Source organism: Canis lupus, chromosome 8 (assembly GCF_011100685.1).
Source record: "Canis lupus familiaris isolate Mischka breed German Shepherd chromosome 8, alternate assembly UU_Cfam_GSD_1.0, whole genome shotgun sequence".
Lineage (NCBI taxonomy): Eukaryota > Metazoa > Chordata > Mammalia > Carnivora > Canidae > Canis > Canis lupus.
This window is the reverse complement of record NC_049229.1, coordinates 38,921,222-38,935,308: the sequence shown is the minus strand read 5'-3', so window position 1 is coordinate 38,935,308 and position 14,087 is coordinate 38,921,222. Positions and strand designations below refer to the sequence as shown.

At 45.1% G+C, this 14,087-nt stretch overlaps 1 protein-coding gene across 1 annotated transcript in view; it reads left to right on the top strand.

Annotated features, from left to right (window-relative positions):
• The window catches only part of ESR2 (estrogen receptor 2), a 68,684-nt gene extending 54,836 nt beyond the window's left edge, over nucleotides 1-13,848 (top strand). Inside the window, exons 8-9 of the mRNA XM_038544913.1 lie at nucleotides 6,178-6,358; nucleotides 8,162-13,848. Of these exons, the coding sequence (XP_038400841.1) occupies nucleotides 6,178-6,358; nucleotides 8,162-8,348 (368 nt within the window). The 3' untranslated portion in view covers nucleotides 8,349-13,848. The remainder of the gene's footprint in view (nucleotides 1-6,177; nucleotides 6,359-8,161) is intronic.
• Nucleotides 13,849-14,087: the final 239 nt, after the last annotated feature.

Here is a 14,087-nt window from a genome sequence, read left to right as displayed (position 1 = left end):
TAAATTGTTCCTGTTTAAAGCATATAATTTTATGCCTTAGACATATATATTATAAATATATATATAATATATGTATATAAAAGATTTTGTTTTATTCATGAGAGACACAGAGAGAGAGGTAGAGACATAGGCAGAGGGAGAAGCAGGCTCCCTGTGGGGAGAGCCTGATGCAAGACTTGATCCCAGGACCCCGGGATCATGACCCGGAGCCAAAGGCAGACACTCAACCACTGAGCCACCCAGGTGCCCTGCCTTTGGACATTTATATATATTGCCCCTGAAAGCATCACCACAATCCAGATAGTGAACATATCTGTCACACTCAAAAGTTTCCTTGTGCCTCTTTGTAATTTCCACCTTCTTCACTTCCTCCTCGTCCAATCCCGTGCAACCTCCAATATAATTTCTGTCACTGTAAATTAGTTTGCATTTTATAAAATTTTACATAAATGTAATTTAGGGTGACCAACCATTTAGATTTGCTTGGAACTGAAGTGTTTTCTAGGATGCAGAATCCTCATCATTCTAACAGGTGTGTGATGGTATATTGTGGTTTATTGGTGTTTTCCTAATGACTAATGAGGTGCATTTTTTCATATGCTTGTTTGTGATCTGTATATCTTCTTTGGGGAAGTATTTGTTGAAATAGCCCACTTTTAATGGGATATTGTTTTTTTTTTATTGAGGTACAGTTGACCTACAATATTTCAGGTGTACGTAGTTATGTTTTATTTTTTTATTTTATTTTATTTTTTGAAAGATTTTATTTATTTATTCATGATAGACACAGAGAGAGAGAGAGAGGCAGAGACACAGGCAGAGGGAGAAGCAGGCTCCACGCAGGGAGCCCGATGCGGGACTTGATCCCAGGACTCCAGGATCGCGCCCTGGACCAAAGGCAGGCGCCAAACCGCTGAGCCACCCAGGGATCCCCTAGTTATGTTTTAAAGAGCTGCAAACTTCTGGGTTACTTATCTCTTCTAATAGTGCATATAATATGGAATGAATATTCACTTTATTATCCAATTAAATTTCAATTCAGTAAATATTTATTTAGTTTCTGGTACATGCTAGTGACTTCTAAATAGTAAAAGTGTCAAAGTGAACTAGATACATGCTTTTGGTCTAGAGTAGGGATATACACTGAAATAGCCAATCAGGTCTGGTCCTTGCTAGGCTTGAGTAACTGAAGAACATCATCCTTGCTATAGGGAGAGATAGGGAAAAGACATCACCATTTTAATTTCTCTCTCAGGACTTTCTCTCTTCCACCACACATATGGGGGGGTTTTTGGAATTACTTTATTATATTCAGCCTTCAAGGGGGCTCCTAAAACTCAGAGATGACAGAAAACATTGCATTTGACAACCTGTTACAGTGTTTGCTAACGTGTTTTAGAACCCAGAGGTGTTATACAAGCGTTGTAGTTAACAGCATATCCAAATTAAGAGTAGTGGAACCGGCCATCTTGTCACCCAGAAATCTGAAGAAACTGAGTAAGTCGTCCGTTGGATAGAATTAAAGGGTACCAAATCTAGGATATAGAGTGGGGTCAATCTGCAGATAGTCTTTAAAAAATATTTAAAATTAGGAATAGGTCTATTTATCAGAATAATTTTAAGGGTTAAAAAGGATCAAACTTTTCAATGAAACAAATAGAGATGTAGAACCAGGTGATCCTCTTTGATAGTAAGATGATTAACACATCAATTCAAGCCCTGGTTCACTCTGAGTTTTCGGGAGAGTTCTCGTGAAGTGGGTGGGTGGAAGGCAGAGGCACAGAAGGACACACAAGGATACCGAAGAGGCAAGACAGGTCCTTCTTTGTTGATTGAGAACGTGGACACAAAGCATTGTGAATGTCAGCCTGCTGGTTTCATATCATGGGCACTTCTCACACGCCAGCCTGTTCTCTTGGTGCTGGAATAGGTGGTGGTGATAAAGGATGGGTTATTGCTAGATGTCCCTTTCCTTAAAACAAATAAGCAGGGAAGCCTGGGTGGCTCAGTGGTTTAGCACCTGCCTTCAGCCCAGGGTGTGATCCAGGTGTCCTGGGATCGAGTTCCACATCGGGCTCCCTGCCTGGAGCCTGCTTCTCCCTCTGTCTGTGTCTCTGCCTCTCTGCATTTCTCATGAGTCAATAAATAAAATCTTAAAAAACAAATCAAATAAGTGACTACACATATGCCTCCTAAAGCCTGACGTTTTTCCTTTGGTTAGTTAGTATTCTGAGATTTTTGCTAAGCACTTCAGCTTTTCTGATTTACTTCTCTTCAGTATATCTTTATCCTTTGAGCATAGGATGTAGCAGATCTTTGGGGGTTGCCCCCCACCTTGGCCACCTGCTGCTCAGAATGTCATCAGGTGGGTTAGTGAGAGGAACACACAGCTGCTCCTAGGTGATAAAGAGGAGAGGAGAGTATGTCTTTGTTTTTGTTTTACTTTCTTGGTATGCGTGAGGCATGGTGCCAAGATCTTGCCTTTTATGCTCTATTTCTTTAGTGTCATGAAAAGCAATTTAATTTTGTTCTAAAATGAATCCTAACTGATGCTTTTACTTTTGGCCGGTAGAAGAGATTATTTTTTGTTTCCTGTGTGTCCGGGCAGTGAGCATCCTAGAGGCAGGAATTTGTGTCCTGTCGCCTGCCTCTGCCGGAGCCTGCCACTTAGCAATCACTCTGTAAACATGTGTTTGTTGACCTCAAGTGTGTGTGAATGCCCAAAGTGCAGGCATGGCACTGCTGACCAAAGAGGCAGCAAAATGGGTATTTTTCAGCCCGACCCCTTCCTGGGATGATTTTATAGAAGTTAATCTTCTTGCAAATAAAAGCATTTCCCATATCTAAAACTGATAGAGCCCATCTAAAACTTCAGTGATTCCTGTCCCCAAACTCCTTGTTAGTGATTAACAATGATGGTCCTGGGGCAGCCCCGGTGGCCCGGCGGTTTAGCGTCGCCTTCAGCCCAGGGCGTGATTCCGCAGACCTGGGATCGAGTCCCAAGTTGGGCTCCCTGCATGGAGCCTGCTTCTCCCTCTGCCTGTGTCTCTGCCTCTCTCTCTCTCTCTCTCTCTCTCTCTCTCTCTCTCTCTCTCTCTCTCTCCCCGTCTCTCATGAATAAATAAATAAAATCTTAAAAACAAACAAAACAACAATGATGGTCCTGTATGGAGTTGTGCTGTCCCCACAGCCCATATAAGACCCAGGGCTTCTCCGGGGCAATGACTACTCATTTATGAAGAGGAATTCACACACTATATGATTCACCCATTAAATTATACAATTCAGGGCAGCCCAAGTGGCTCAGTGGTTTGGCACCTGCCTTTGGCCCAGGGCGTGATCCTGGAGACTTGGGATCGAGTCCCACATCAGGCTCCATGCATGGAGCCTGCTTCTCCCTCTGCCTGTGTCTCTGCCTCTCTCTCTCTGTGTCTCTCTCATGAATGAATAAATAAAATCTTTAAAAAGAATAAAGTATACAATTCAGTGGATTTTTGTGTATTCATAAACTTATGTACCTATTATCACAACCAATTTTAGAACATTTTCATCATCTCAAAAGAAAGCCTGAACTCATTAGCCATCACTACCTAATTTTTGTCTCACCCTTACTCCTAGGCAGGACTAGTCTACTTTCTATCTCTGTAGATTTGCCTATCCTGGATGGGTGCAATAAATGAATTCATGAAAAATGTGGTCCTTTGTAACTAGCTTCTTTCACTTAGCATCAGGTTTTCAAGGCTCATCCATGTGGTATGAATCAGTATTTTGTTCTTTTTTATGGCGGAGTAATATTCCACTGTATGGCTATACCACATTTTGTTTATCCATTTATTAATGGACATGTGGTTTATTTTTTTATTTTTATTTTTTTGGACATGTGGTTTATTTCCACTTTTAGGCTATCTTGAGTAGTGTTGCTATGAGCATTTGTATATTAGCTGAGAACTTAGTTTTATATTTTCACTTTGTCACTTTGGACTGACACAAGTACTGGTACACAGTTTTAATCCCATTTAGACTCCAAAAACATATTTATGAAGTAGAAATCCATGGGGCACACATGACATAGCAGAATAGACTGAAGAATAGTTAAAGCACTTTTTAATGGAGCTGGGGTCAATTTTAGGGGACGTGCGGGACACCTCGGTGGCTCAGCGATTGAGCGTCTGCCTTTGGCTCAGGTCATGATCCTGGAGTCCCGGGATCGAGTCTCACATCAGGCTTCCTGCATGGAGCCTGCTTCTCCCTCTGCCTATGTCTCTACCTCTGTTTCTCATGAATAAATAATAAATGTCTCTGAGGGTGGGAGGATGGCCATGGGGTGTGTACGAGGAAATCCAGGATGTGGGACAACATGGTGCCATCTGCTGGGAGTGCCCTGGGCACCGTCAGAGCTCCAGAGGAGGACCCAAGGTAGACTTAGGGTGGTATGGTAAATGGTAGGGAAGTCAGGGAAGCTTCCAGAAGGAAGTTTACAACCAGGCTGGGATCTAAAGGAAAAGTGGATGTAGGGATCCCTGGGTGGCGCAGCGGTTTGGCGCCTGCCTTTGGCCCAGGGCGCGATCCTGGAGACCCGGGATCGAATCCCACGTCGGGCTCCCAGTGCATGGAGCCTGCTTCTCCCTCTGCCTATGTCTCTGCTTCTCTCTCTTTCTCTCTCTGTGACTATCATAGATAAATAAAAATTAAAAAAAAAAAAAAAGAAAAAAAAAGTGGATGTAGATAAGCAAGAGAAGAGAGGGTGGAGAGGAGGAAAAGGGGGAAAGAGAGTTCTTAAATGGAAAGTTCAGTATGTTCTGTGCGTCACCTGCTCTGGAGTTAAAAGTAGGGCTCAAGGTGAGGTGTGGTGGGAAATGAGGACGAAAAGAGCAGAGGGAGGCCTGGTACCTTTGAGAGCTGCACCAGATGGTTTGGACTCTGGCCCAAGAGCTGGGAAGGGAGCCATATGAGGAGGTCTGCTTTTCGGAGGGAGGCTAAGAGGGGCACCTTGGGCCAAGGGTGGGGCGTATTTCCCCTGCAGTGGGAGAGCAGGTTACCTGCTATGGGTTTCAGTGGGAGTTTTGAGGATGTAGGAAGACCCAGGAAGAGTCACTGTGGAGAACGAGGTGAGCAGGTGAGTTAGAGAAGCAGCTGTGGGCTATTGTGAGGTGAGTATTTTAAGTCTGCATCATCATTGTGGAAGGACATGCCCCCCAGGGATGTGGTAAAGCATTACACTTGCATAATTGTGGTTCAACATGTCCCTTGCCTCAGCGGAACTGTATTGAACTGAGTTACCTTCATTGAACTTCAGATGCCAATAAAAATAGAGAACAAAATTGCCCAAATTCAGTGGAAGATGGTGTGCTGGTCCTCATGATCATTATAGCCCACAGCTGGCTGCTCCCCTGATGATGTCACATAGGTGCCATTTATTCTTACTTTGAAAGGGAAAGCCTAGTAGAGAAGCTGATTATTTCCCTGCCTCCAGGAATGGAGGAGTCAGGGTTGGTGGTGGGGGCACGAAGATTTACCTGAGCTGTTATCATGCAAATATTGGGAGGCCACAGTATCTCAGATCCTGGAGTCAGAGGGGAATTAGACACAGGGCAGAATAAGGGAAGCAATCTACTTCATGAGATGGTTTGGGGAATCTGGGGAGACATGTGCCTGCAAGCTTTGCTCAATGAGGAGCTGGGCTGGAAGAGCTGGGAAACTGGTCTGGGCTCAGAGCTAGAGGTGGGCTTCCGGCCCTGGCAAGGTGCCGCCAGAGGAGTGATGCCACGGGCCTGGACCGTGGGCCCGCCCTGGCTGTCTGCATGTGGCACACAAGAGGGGTGGCGGGGGGCTGCCTGGCAGTGGTCACTAGTTTAGGGTTGTTAGACTCCCCTTAGATGAGGGGCCCTCCTGGGGGCGAAGAGTAGAATCAATCTCACTTTTCCACCGTGTCTGCCTCTGTATTGGTTGCTGCAGCTGAGAAACACTATGCAATGGTTTCAGGCCCTTAGACAGTCTTCCCGCTGGGAAGGGCCACGGCGGTGGGCCAGGTGGCGTCCTGAGACACCGTCAGCCCCACGTTCAGCCAGGCTGCGCAGGACCCCAGGGGCCGGTGACTGCAGCGCACAGGCGCATCGGGGCGCCCCGGCGAGCCCCGGCCTTCGCTCAGCGCCGCGGGGGGGCTGTCGCCCTGCCCAGGTATGTACCCTCTGGCTGCCGCGGCGCAGGAGGCGGAGAGCAGCCGGAAGCTGAGCCACTTGCTCAACGCGGTGACCGACGCGCTGGTCTGGGTGATCGCCAAGAGCGGGATTCCGTCCCAGCAGCAGCCCGTGCGCCTGGCCAACCTCCTGATGCTCCTCTCGCACGTGAGACACGCCAGGTACGTCCCCGCGGGCCGCTCGGCCGCCTGGGCGCGCGCCCTGCCAAGGCTGAGGAGCGCGGGGAGAGTGTGCGCGCTTGAGAGCGAGAAGGTAGAGCGTTGACCTCTAAGGAGAAGCAGCCCCTCCAGAGGGAGGGCCGCTGGGCCTGGCAGGGGACCTGGGCGTCCCGCACCTGGGTTTTAGTTGCTGGGGTTTGGGCTCGGCTATGGAATTCTAAAGTTTCTCCCCAAATGTGAAATGCCGCCCCTGCTTATACCACCACTCAGGTCATTTTTCATCTTTTCTCTTTTTTTTTTTTTTTGAGAGAGAGAGAGAGAGAGCGAGCGCACACACGTGTGCACACGTGCGTGAGCGGGAGGGCGAGGGAGAGGCAGACTCCCCACTGTGGGGCTCTCCATTCCGGGCCTGATCATGACCTGAGCGGAAGGCAGATGCTTAACCGCCGGAGGCCCCAGGCGCCCCTCTGAGGTCGTTGACTTGAGGAAGCCAAACCCGGCTCCTCGAGATCAACTCCTGAGGTTAGCGATCTGGGGAAGCACACAAAGCCTTCCCTGGGAGTGGTTCTTTTCTTGTCTTAGCATCAGGACATTAAGAATGAGACCTGGAGAACCGGCGAGGCCCGCAGGGTTGGGAGGACAGGACCGTGAGTAGAGTGTATTCAGGGAACATCCATCCTGTGTGCTGAGGAAAGGGGGCCAGTGCACCGTGATGGTTCTGTGTCGGCAGGTGTTTGATGGTTTCTAGGATGAGGGCGGCCCTGCCCTGGGGCTGGCAGAGGGGAGATGGGGATGGAAGGTAATTGCTACCTGAGGAGGAGGAAAGTCTAGAGGCTGTGGGGAAGGACAGTATTCACCTCAAGAATTATAACAAAGGAGGAAATGAAAACAGCCTCTGCCTTGGTTCCTCCTGAATAATTATTGACACATGACCATTTGCAGAACAGATACAGTCCACTCTCATTAGTCACAGATTCTGTATTTGCAAATTTGACCACCTTTAAAAAATTATTTGTAACCCCTGAAGCCACATTCAGTGGCATTTTTGTTGTCCTTCAAGGACATGCTCAGGGTGGCAAAAAATTGGGGTTGCCCACACTTATATTCCCAACTGAGGTCAAACAAGGTGTGTTCTTATTTGAGCTCTCATACTCTAATGCCCTTTGCATGGTCTAGTTAGTGCCATGTTTTTGCTCTTTTTCTTGGCGATTTCACTGTCTATAAATGGCCCCCAAGCATAGTGCTGAAGCACTGTCAGTGTTTCTGAGTGCAAGAAGGCTCTGATGTGCCTTATGGAGAAGATATGCATGTTACATCAGCTTGGTTCATGCATGAGCTGTAGTAGCACAAATGTTAGTTTAACTGTGAGTTAAATGTTAATGAAGCAGCAGTTTACGTTAAAAAAGGTGTCTTTAAACAAAAACACAGGTATGCCAAAGTCATGTATTAATTAGATGATGAAAATGTTGTGCCCAGAGCCTCTCAGGAACCAAACCCTGCATTTCCCCCAGAAGCAGAGTATTTGCTAATTCAGTGTTGGCAGCAACCATACAGAACGTAACTACTGTGCACAATGAGAATTAACTGCAGTTTGTGCCAGGTGCTGTCAGGCCACTATGGGTGGGTGGTGGGACACTAAGGTCCTTGCCCTTAAGTGTAGATGATTGAAAGACATAAGAACACTAGAACAAATGGTGGGGGGAACTTAGGGGGTAGAGGGTGGACTGGCTCTGTTGGGGAGAGTTGGGAAAAAGTTTTGATGGCTACCTCATGGGAAGGAACCTTGGCATCTTTTTGTCTCCACAGTAACAAGGGCATGGAACACCTGCTCAACATGAAGTGCAAAAACGTGGTCCCAGTCTACGACCTGCTGCTGGAGATGCTGAACGCGCACACACTCCGCGGGCACAAGTCCTCAGTCACTGGGTCCGAGTGCAGCCCAGCAGAGGAGAGTGAGAGCAAGGAGGGCTCCCAGAAGACCACATCTCAGTGATGCCCAGTCTGAAGCAAACAGGCCTTAGAGGAGGCCAAAGGCTGACGTGTGAACCACGGTGCGAACCATGAGCTCCGTCCGGAAGTGGGGAGCCTTCGTCATCTTTCCCATGCGTGCTGCCTCATGTGGTTATGGCAGGTGCAGTTGTGTCATGTCCTTCACCTGGCCTCCCCTCTTCTTAGGAGTCAGGGTGAGAAAGCCAGTGTTCTGTGGTAGCAGGGGGCATGTTTGAAGGCAGACTTTACATCTTGCTTGCCTCATAGGATCTCAGTGTGGTCCCTTTTTTACTTTCCATCTCCGTCCCACCGCTCTGGAAAACATCTGAAAGGTTTTGGAATGAATGGTGGAGATCTGATATGGAAGGTCTGTAATGTGGAGAAGGGAGAGGATGGGGCATTTATAGGAAGTGGACTAACCTTTACTGTGTCACCTAGCCTGCCCTTACGTAGACCTTTGTTTGCTCTCTTCACGGCCACTTGATTGTAGGATTGCAGACCATGACAACGAACTGGTTCCACACACCTACCTCACAGGCCTGTGAGGATTAAAGTCATGTATTGCTCTTACTGTTGAAGGCCAGAGGGACTGTGACCTGAGAGCCAGTGGACAGGCTGGGAAGTGAGCCATGTCCTTCCTCCAGACCTTGCTGCCATCTCCATAGAGGTTCATTCCTCTTGATTTGCGTTCATAGAACCTGCTATTTATTTGGGGTGCATTTAGGTTTATGATCACTTTTATGGAGGATTGTGGAGATTTAAATCTCTTTGCCCCTGGAATTGGCGTTCCTTACAACTCTCTTGTTCCAAAGGGCCCAGTGTGTGCTGGAGAAAGACCTAGCATGTGCAGGAATGGGTTTCTCCTGTGGGTTTGGGTCACGACCACATTGCTTCCTTTGGGGTAGCCACAACCACCATCATTAGCCATCCACAGACAGGGACGTGTCAGGCCGTGTGTGCAAAGTTCAGGACCAGACTATGTAGATTGGTGAGCATCTCACTTGAATAAGACCTGGCTTGTGAGCTCTACTTTTAAAAAAAAATATTTAGGGATAATTATTTATAGCAAGAAAGAATTCTTTTACACCCTAGGGCTCTTTTAAACTATTTTCTTAGCAGAACATTTATATGGCGAGCTGGGTGAAATAGAAACTTCACAGAAGACTATTAGTTCCTCTTCCAAGTGGAACATAAATAGGACAAGATGATAAAGCACCTCTGGAATTACAATTTTAACTCAGTTTTTAAAAATTGAAATCTTCAGGAACATAGTGAATGCATAAAATGAGTTACATCCCTACCTTGGCAGTGAGCAGTGAAATAATCATGTTTGATTTTTGTGATGCTGTTTTAAAAAATTACCTTGTGGTAGGAGATTAAACTCATTCTCTTTTTGAAAATGGGTTTACTTTGGGTAGCACATTCTGTATTTACTAAATCCTTAGGAAGATTAAATTCGATGTTATAAAGGTTGGTTTCTGCTAGGGAGTCCTTGAATAAATCTTAATTTGGATAATGGTGCAGTTTTACTAAAAGTTGAGCACAGCTGCTTCTGAAACACTTGGACCAGACCTAGAGAGCACACCATTGTCTGTATTCTGACATGGTTTGAAATTATTCCTTGTGGCTCAGTGCTGTCGTCTAGGTGAGATTCAGGGCGGAACATATGAGTTGTATTTTACAGGAGCCAGTGTCATCCAGAAGGTCAATTTTCTTTCTTTCTGGCCAGCCTAGAATTACCCCCCACTCCCCACTCCCCACCAAACAGAAGATACGAGGTAGGAGAATAGGAAATGGGAGGCAGAGGAGGCAGTCTTAAACAATTATTTGTCGAATTGTTAAGTTCTCTTAATTGTACTTACAAAAGAGACTACCACATTAAAACAAAAACCAAAACAAAACAAAAAACAGAATAAGGTCCAAGCCACTGCCACAGTAGCACATAGTGACATTTTTTTAGGTTGGATTTTGATGCTCAAGGTAGAAACCAGACTGATCTCAGGTGTCGAAGCACCTTTCCATGCCAAATTCTGTGCTTCTCCAGACTGGTGTGTGTGCTTTGAAGTCTCCTAGTGCCCACCGTGCATTTCCTAACTATTCCTGCATGCTTCTTGAGGCTGCTTGCTTCCCTGCATTTGGATCTGGCCCATGAGGGGGCTGTAATACTTTTGGTAATTTCTTCTTTGCTCAGAATACCATAGGGGTGTGCTGGGGATAGAGGTTAGACCAGCTTAGGGGGCCTCCTTGGTGCAAAGTTGTCTCTTAAAATTGGGCCATGTAGGCAGTTGAGATAATGTGGTCTACAGTTGAAAGTTATCCTTTGTATTGTTTTGAATATTCTAGGGCCCTTTCCCCCTTGCAGAAAGGAGTGTTCTTTAAATTGTTTTTAAAAATTTAAATTCAATTTGCCAACATATACTATAACACCCAGTGCTCGTTCCATCAAGTGTCCTCCTTAGTGCCCGTCACCCAGTTATCCCATCCCCCCACCCACCTCCTCCCCTTCTGCAACCCTTTTTGTTTCCCACAGTTAGGTGTCTCTCATGGTTTGTCGCAGATGATAGGAATGTTTTGAATCTCTGTGCCCATCTGTTCCAAACACGTCCACTAAAGCTGACACCAGTGTGTTGTCAGTCTGCTGTCTTTATATCAATATCCATTTTAAAGATGAATCATTTCTCCTTAACAGTGCTTTCTTTTAAATGTCTTTTTTGGGGGTATCCATACCCCATTCAAAATGATCTTTGGACAACCTAAAATTCTGCCCTAGTGAAGCAAGGATTTTGGTTTTTTCAAGATCAGTTTTTTTTAAAAGGAATTAACTAGGGGAAATAGGACTTGACAGCTGTAAACAGGAATTCATTTGAGTATTGGAGGGAAAAAAAAACCCACCCAACTACATTTTATGTATTATGGAAAAGTGATCCTTAGCTTTGCCTCAGACTCCTGTGGCAAGAGTCCTTTCCTTTATTTTGATCTGCAAGTTATTGTTTAATTTTTTTAATTTTTTTTTAAATTTTTTTAATTTATTTATGATAGTCACACAGAGAGAAAGAGAGAGAGGCAGAGACACAGGCAGAGGGAGAAGCAGGCTCCATGCACCGGGAGCCCGATATGGGATTCGATCCCGGGGCTCCAGGATCGCGCCCTGGGCCAAAGGCAGGCGCCAAACCGCTGCGCCACCCAGGATCCCTGCAAGTTATTGTTTAATGTGAGAAACTTATTTGTGAGAGATGCGTGAGATTTGGGCTTATGTCCAAAAACATGAGTGTCTCATATGAGGTCATGTGGACAAATCTTAATGAAATAATTAACGTGAAATATTCTTAACATAGAGAACATTAGAACAGGGTGTTCACTTAGATTCTTGGGAGGAAGCTGACAGTCCCTAAAGAGGACCTGCATGGGTGAGCAAGGGGCTGCAGTGAGTTTTCACACCTTGTCCTGACAGCCCCTCCTCCCCACAGTTCCTCTGTGTGGCCTTAGGCCTGTCACATGCATACTGTCCACTGGGACCAACTTAAGAAGATTCAACCCCAAAAGCATTTTGAAGAGATTTTTCTTAAAAAATTGAGGGGGAACAGAAGAGTAAGTCAGCCTAATAACAAGTCTGGAGGGTCTTAACTGTATTTAAAAAAAAAAAAAAAAGTGCAAAATCTACCCAGGCTCTGCAGTCAGATAGTCTTTACTTGGATTGTTTCATCTGCCAACTTGGTCAGAAGGGTAATTATTCTAGATTTTAGAAAAAAGAGATCAGTTACCAATTCTTGGCAGAGTAACTTATATATTCGTATATATATAAGCTAGGTGGAGCAACTCTAGAATTTTCCAGCATGTGGAAACAGCTTGGTTGTTATTTAAATCTGCTAAGGAGCTTGCCTGTGTAGAGACACCTTTTCAAATTCAAGGTGAAACTTCAGCGTCTAGGTCTATTTTGAAATGAAATTTTTTTATTAAATAAGATTTGACACAGTTCTTTAAGCTGCTAAAAACCTTTTAGAAAACATAATAAAGACTGAGTGAAGGAAATGATAAAAATACATCATTTAGCACCTTAAAATAATATCTGTGGAACACTTACTGTGTGCCAGACACAGTTCTCAATGCCTCATACTTTCACACTTAATAATAATTACCGTGATCCTAAGTTTCTGGTTGTGGAAACTAGAGAGTATAAGCAGATTTGCCCAGGGTCACACAGGGAAGCAAGTGACAGAGCTGAACACAGGCAGAGGTCCAATGCTGAATGTAATCATGCAGTTTAAAACAAAACACTAAGAAAGATATTCATGGGTTGCATTCATCAATTGCAATCTGACATGCATGGCCACTCTGGTTTAAGTGAGGCCCTCCCAATTTGCACAACACTCTGTAGGTAGATACAGGGACAGCTTGCAAACCTGACACAGAAGTTCAATCTCATCTTGTACACATGTGTAAATTACAGCCCAGAGGGCTTGACCTGCTTAAGGTCATAAAACTACTTATGGCCAAACTTGGACATGAATTTAAGTCTTCTGCTGCCTGGCCACCACTGTTCCCGCTGCAGGACTTGCCTCCCTAAGGAGGGGGTACTTAGGGAGGCAAGTCCTGCAGCTTGAGTTGAATCTCCATGCATAACAGATATTAAAGTTCTGGTTGCCTTCTACTGTTCCTGCAGATCTTACCTTTTCAGCTTAGATGGGGGTCTGCATGAAATGTTACAGACAGGTGGAAAAAACAATGAGTTCTTTCGTTCCTGTCCTCCCACCTGGGCTCATAAGCTAGTGAGTGGTACTCCTGTCACCTCCTTCTATCTGCTGTTGCTTTTCCTAAATGCACTGGAGTACGTTCTTTGGAAATTCACCCATGTAAAAGTCTCATGCCTTTTAGGTACTGATGCTTCCCTGTGGAGTTTGGTATACAATAGTGTGAAACACATGCCATTTATTCTTATATAGCTCTCAAAGTTGCTGGAATCTCAGCTCCAGTGGCAGCTCTCAGATGTGATTGTCTCTGCGATATGTAATCTTATAACTTTTCTGTTGTTTTGGAGTCAAGGATCCGCACCCCCCTCCTTGAGTTCTGAGGATCCTATTCACTTGTCAGGTCAGTGGTTGTCAGGTGCTGGAGGGTTTCCTTTATGGGAAGGGGAAAGGTTTGCTAACACTAGCCTGGAGCAGCTCCTAACTGCACAGTCTACACTGCGGTGTTTGCTCTTCTGTTGGGTGTCTAAATGCCACGACTCTTGGTTGTGTAACTTGATTATTGGGTGGTCCCGTGTACCTCAGAGCCTGCTAGTGGCTATACTTTGTTTTTTCAGGTGAATGCTTTGTACTATGAAGCAGGCTTTGACATTTCAGCCTTTTTACAAATAAATATTTGCTGTTGTGTGAAAGCAGATTTTGAGGTCTGCTTTCCATTCCTCCAGGTACTGCTTTTCCTCTGCTATGTCCCCTTAATATTTATGGAACTGTTGTGAAAAGTTTAATGTGACATAAGCTAAATAAAGTGTTTTTGCATAATTTTGGTTTTAAAAATGTATTTGTTGGGAATATAAGAATTTTCAATAATTAGGCTAAGTAGTCAGTGTTCCCATTATATTCTATTGTAGGTATGCAGCACCCTTTAAGAATTTGATGAAAACCATGAACACTCTTCCTGGAAAAAGGTACATAAACACAAATGCTTGCTTGCAAATCAAGAGGGTTAGGAATGTCTGTCTAAGCTATCAGACTTTTTTTACGATTTTATTAGAGAGTGC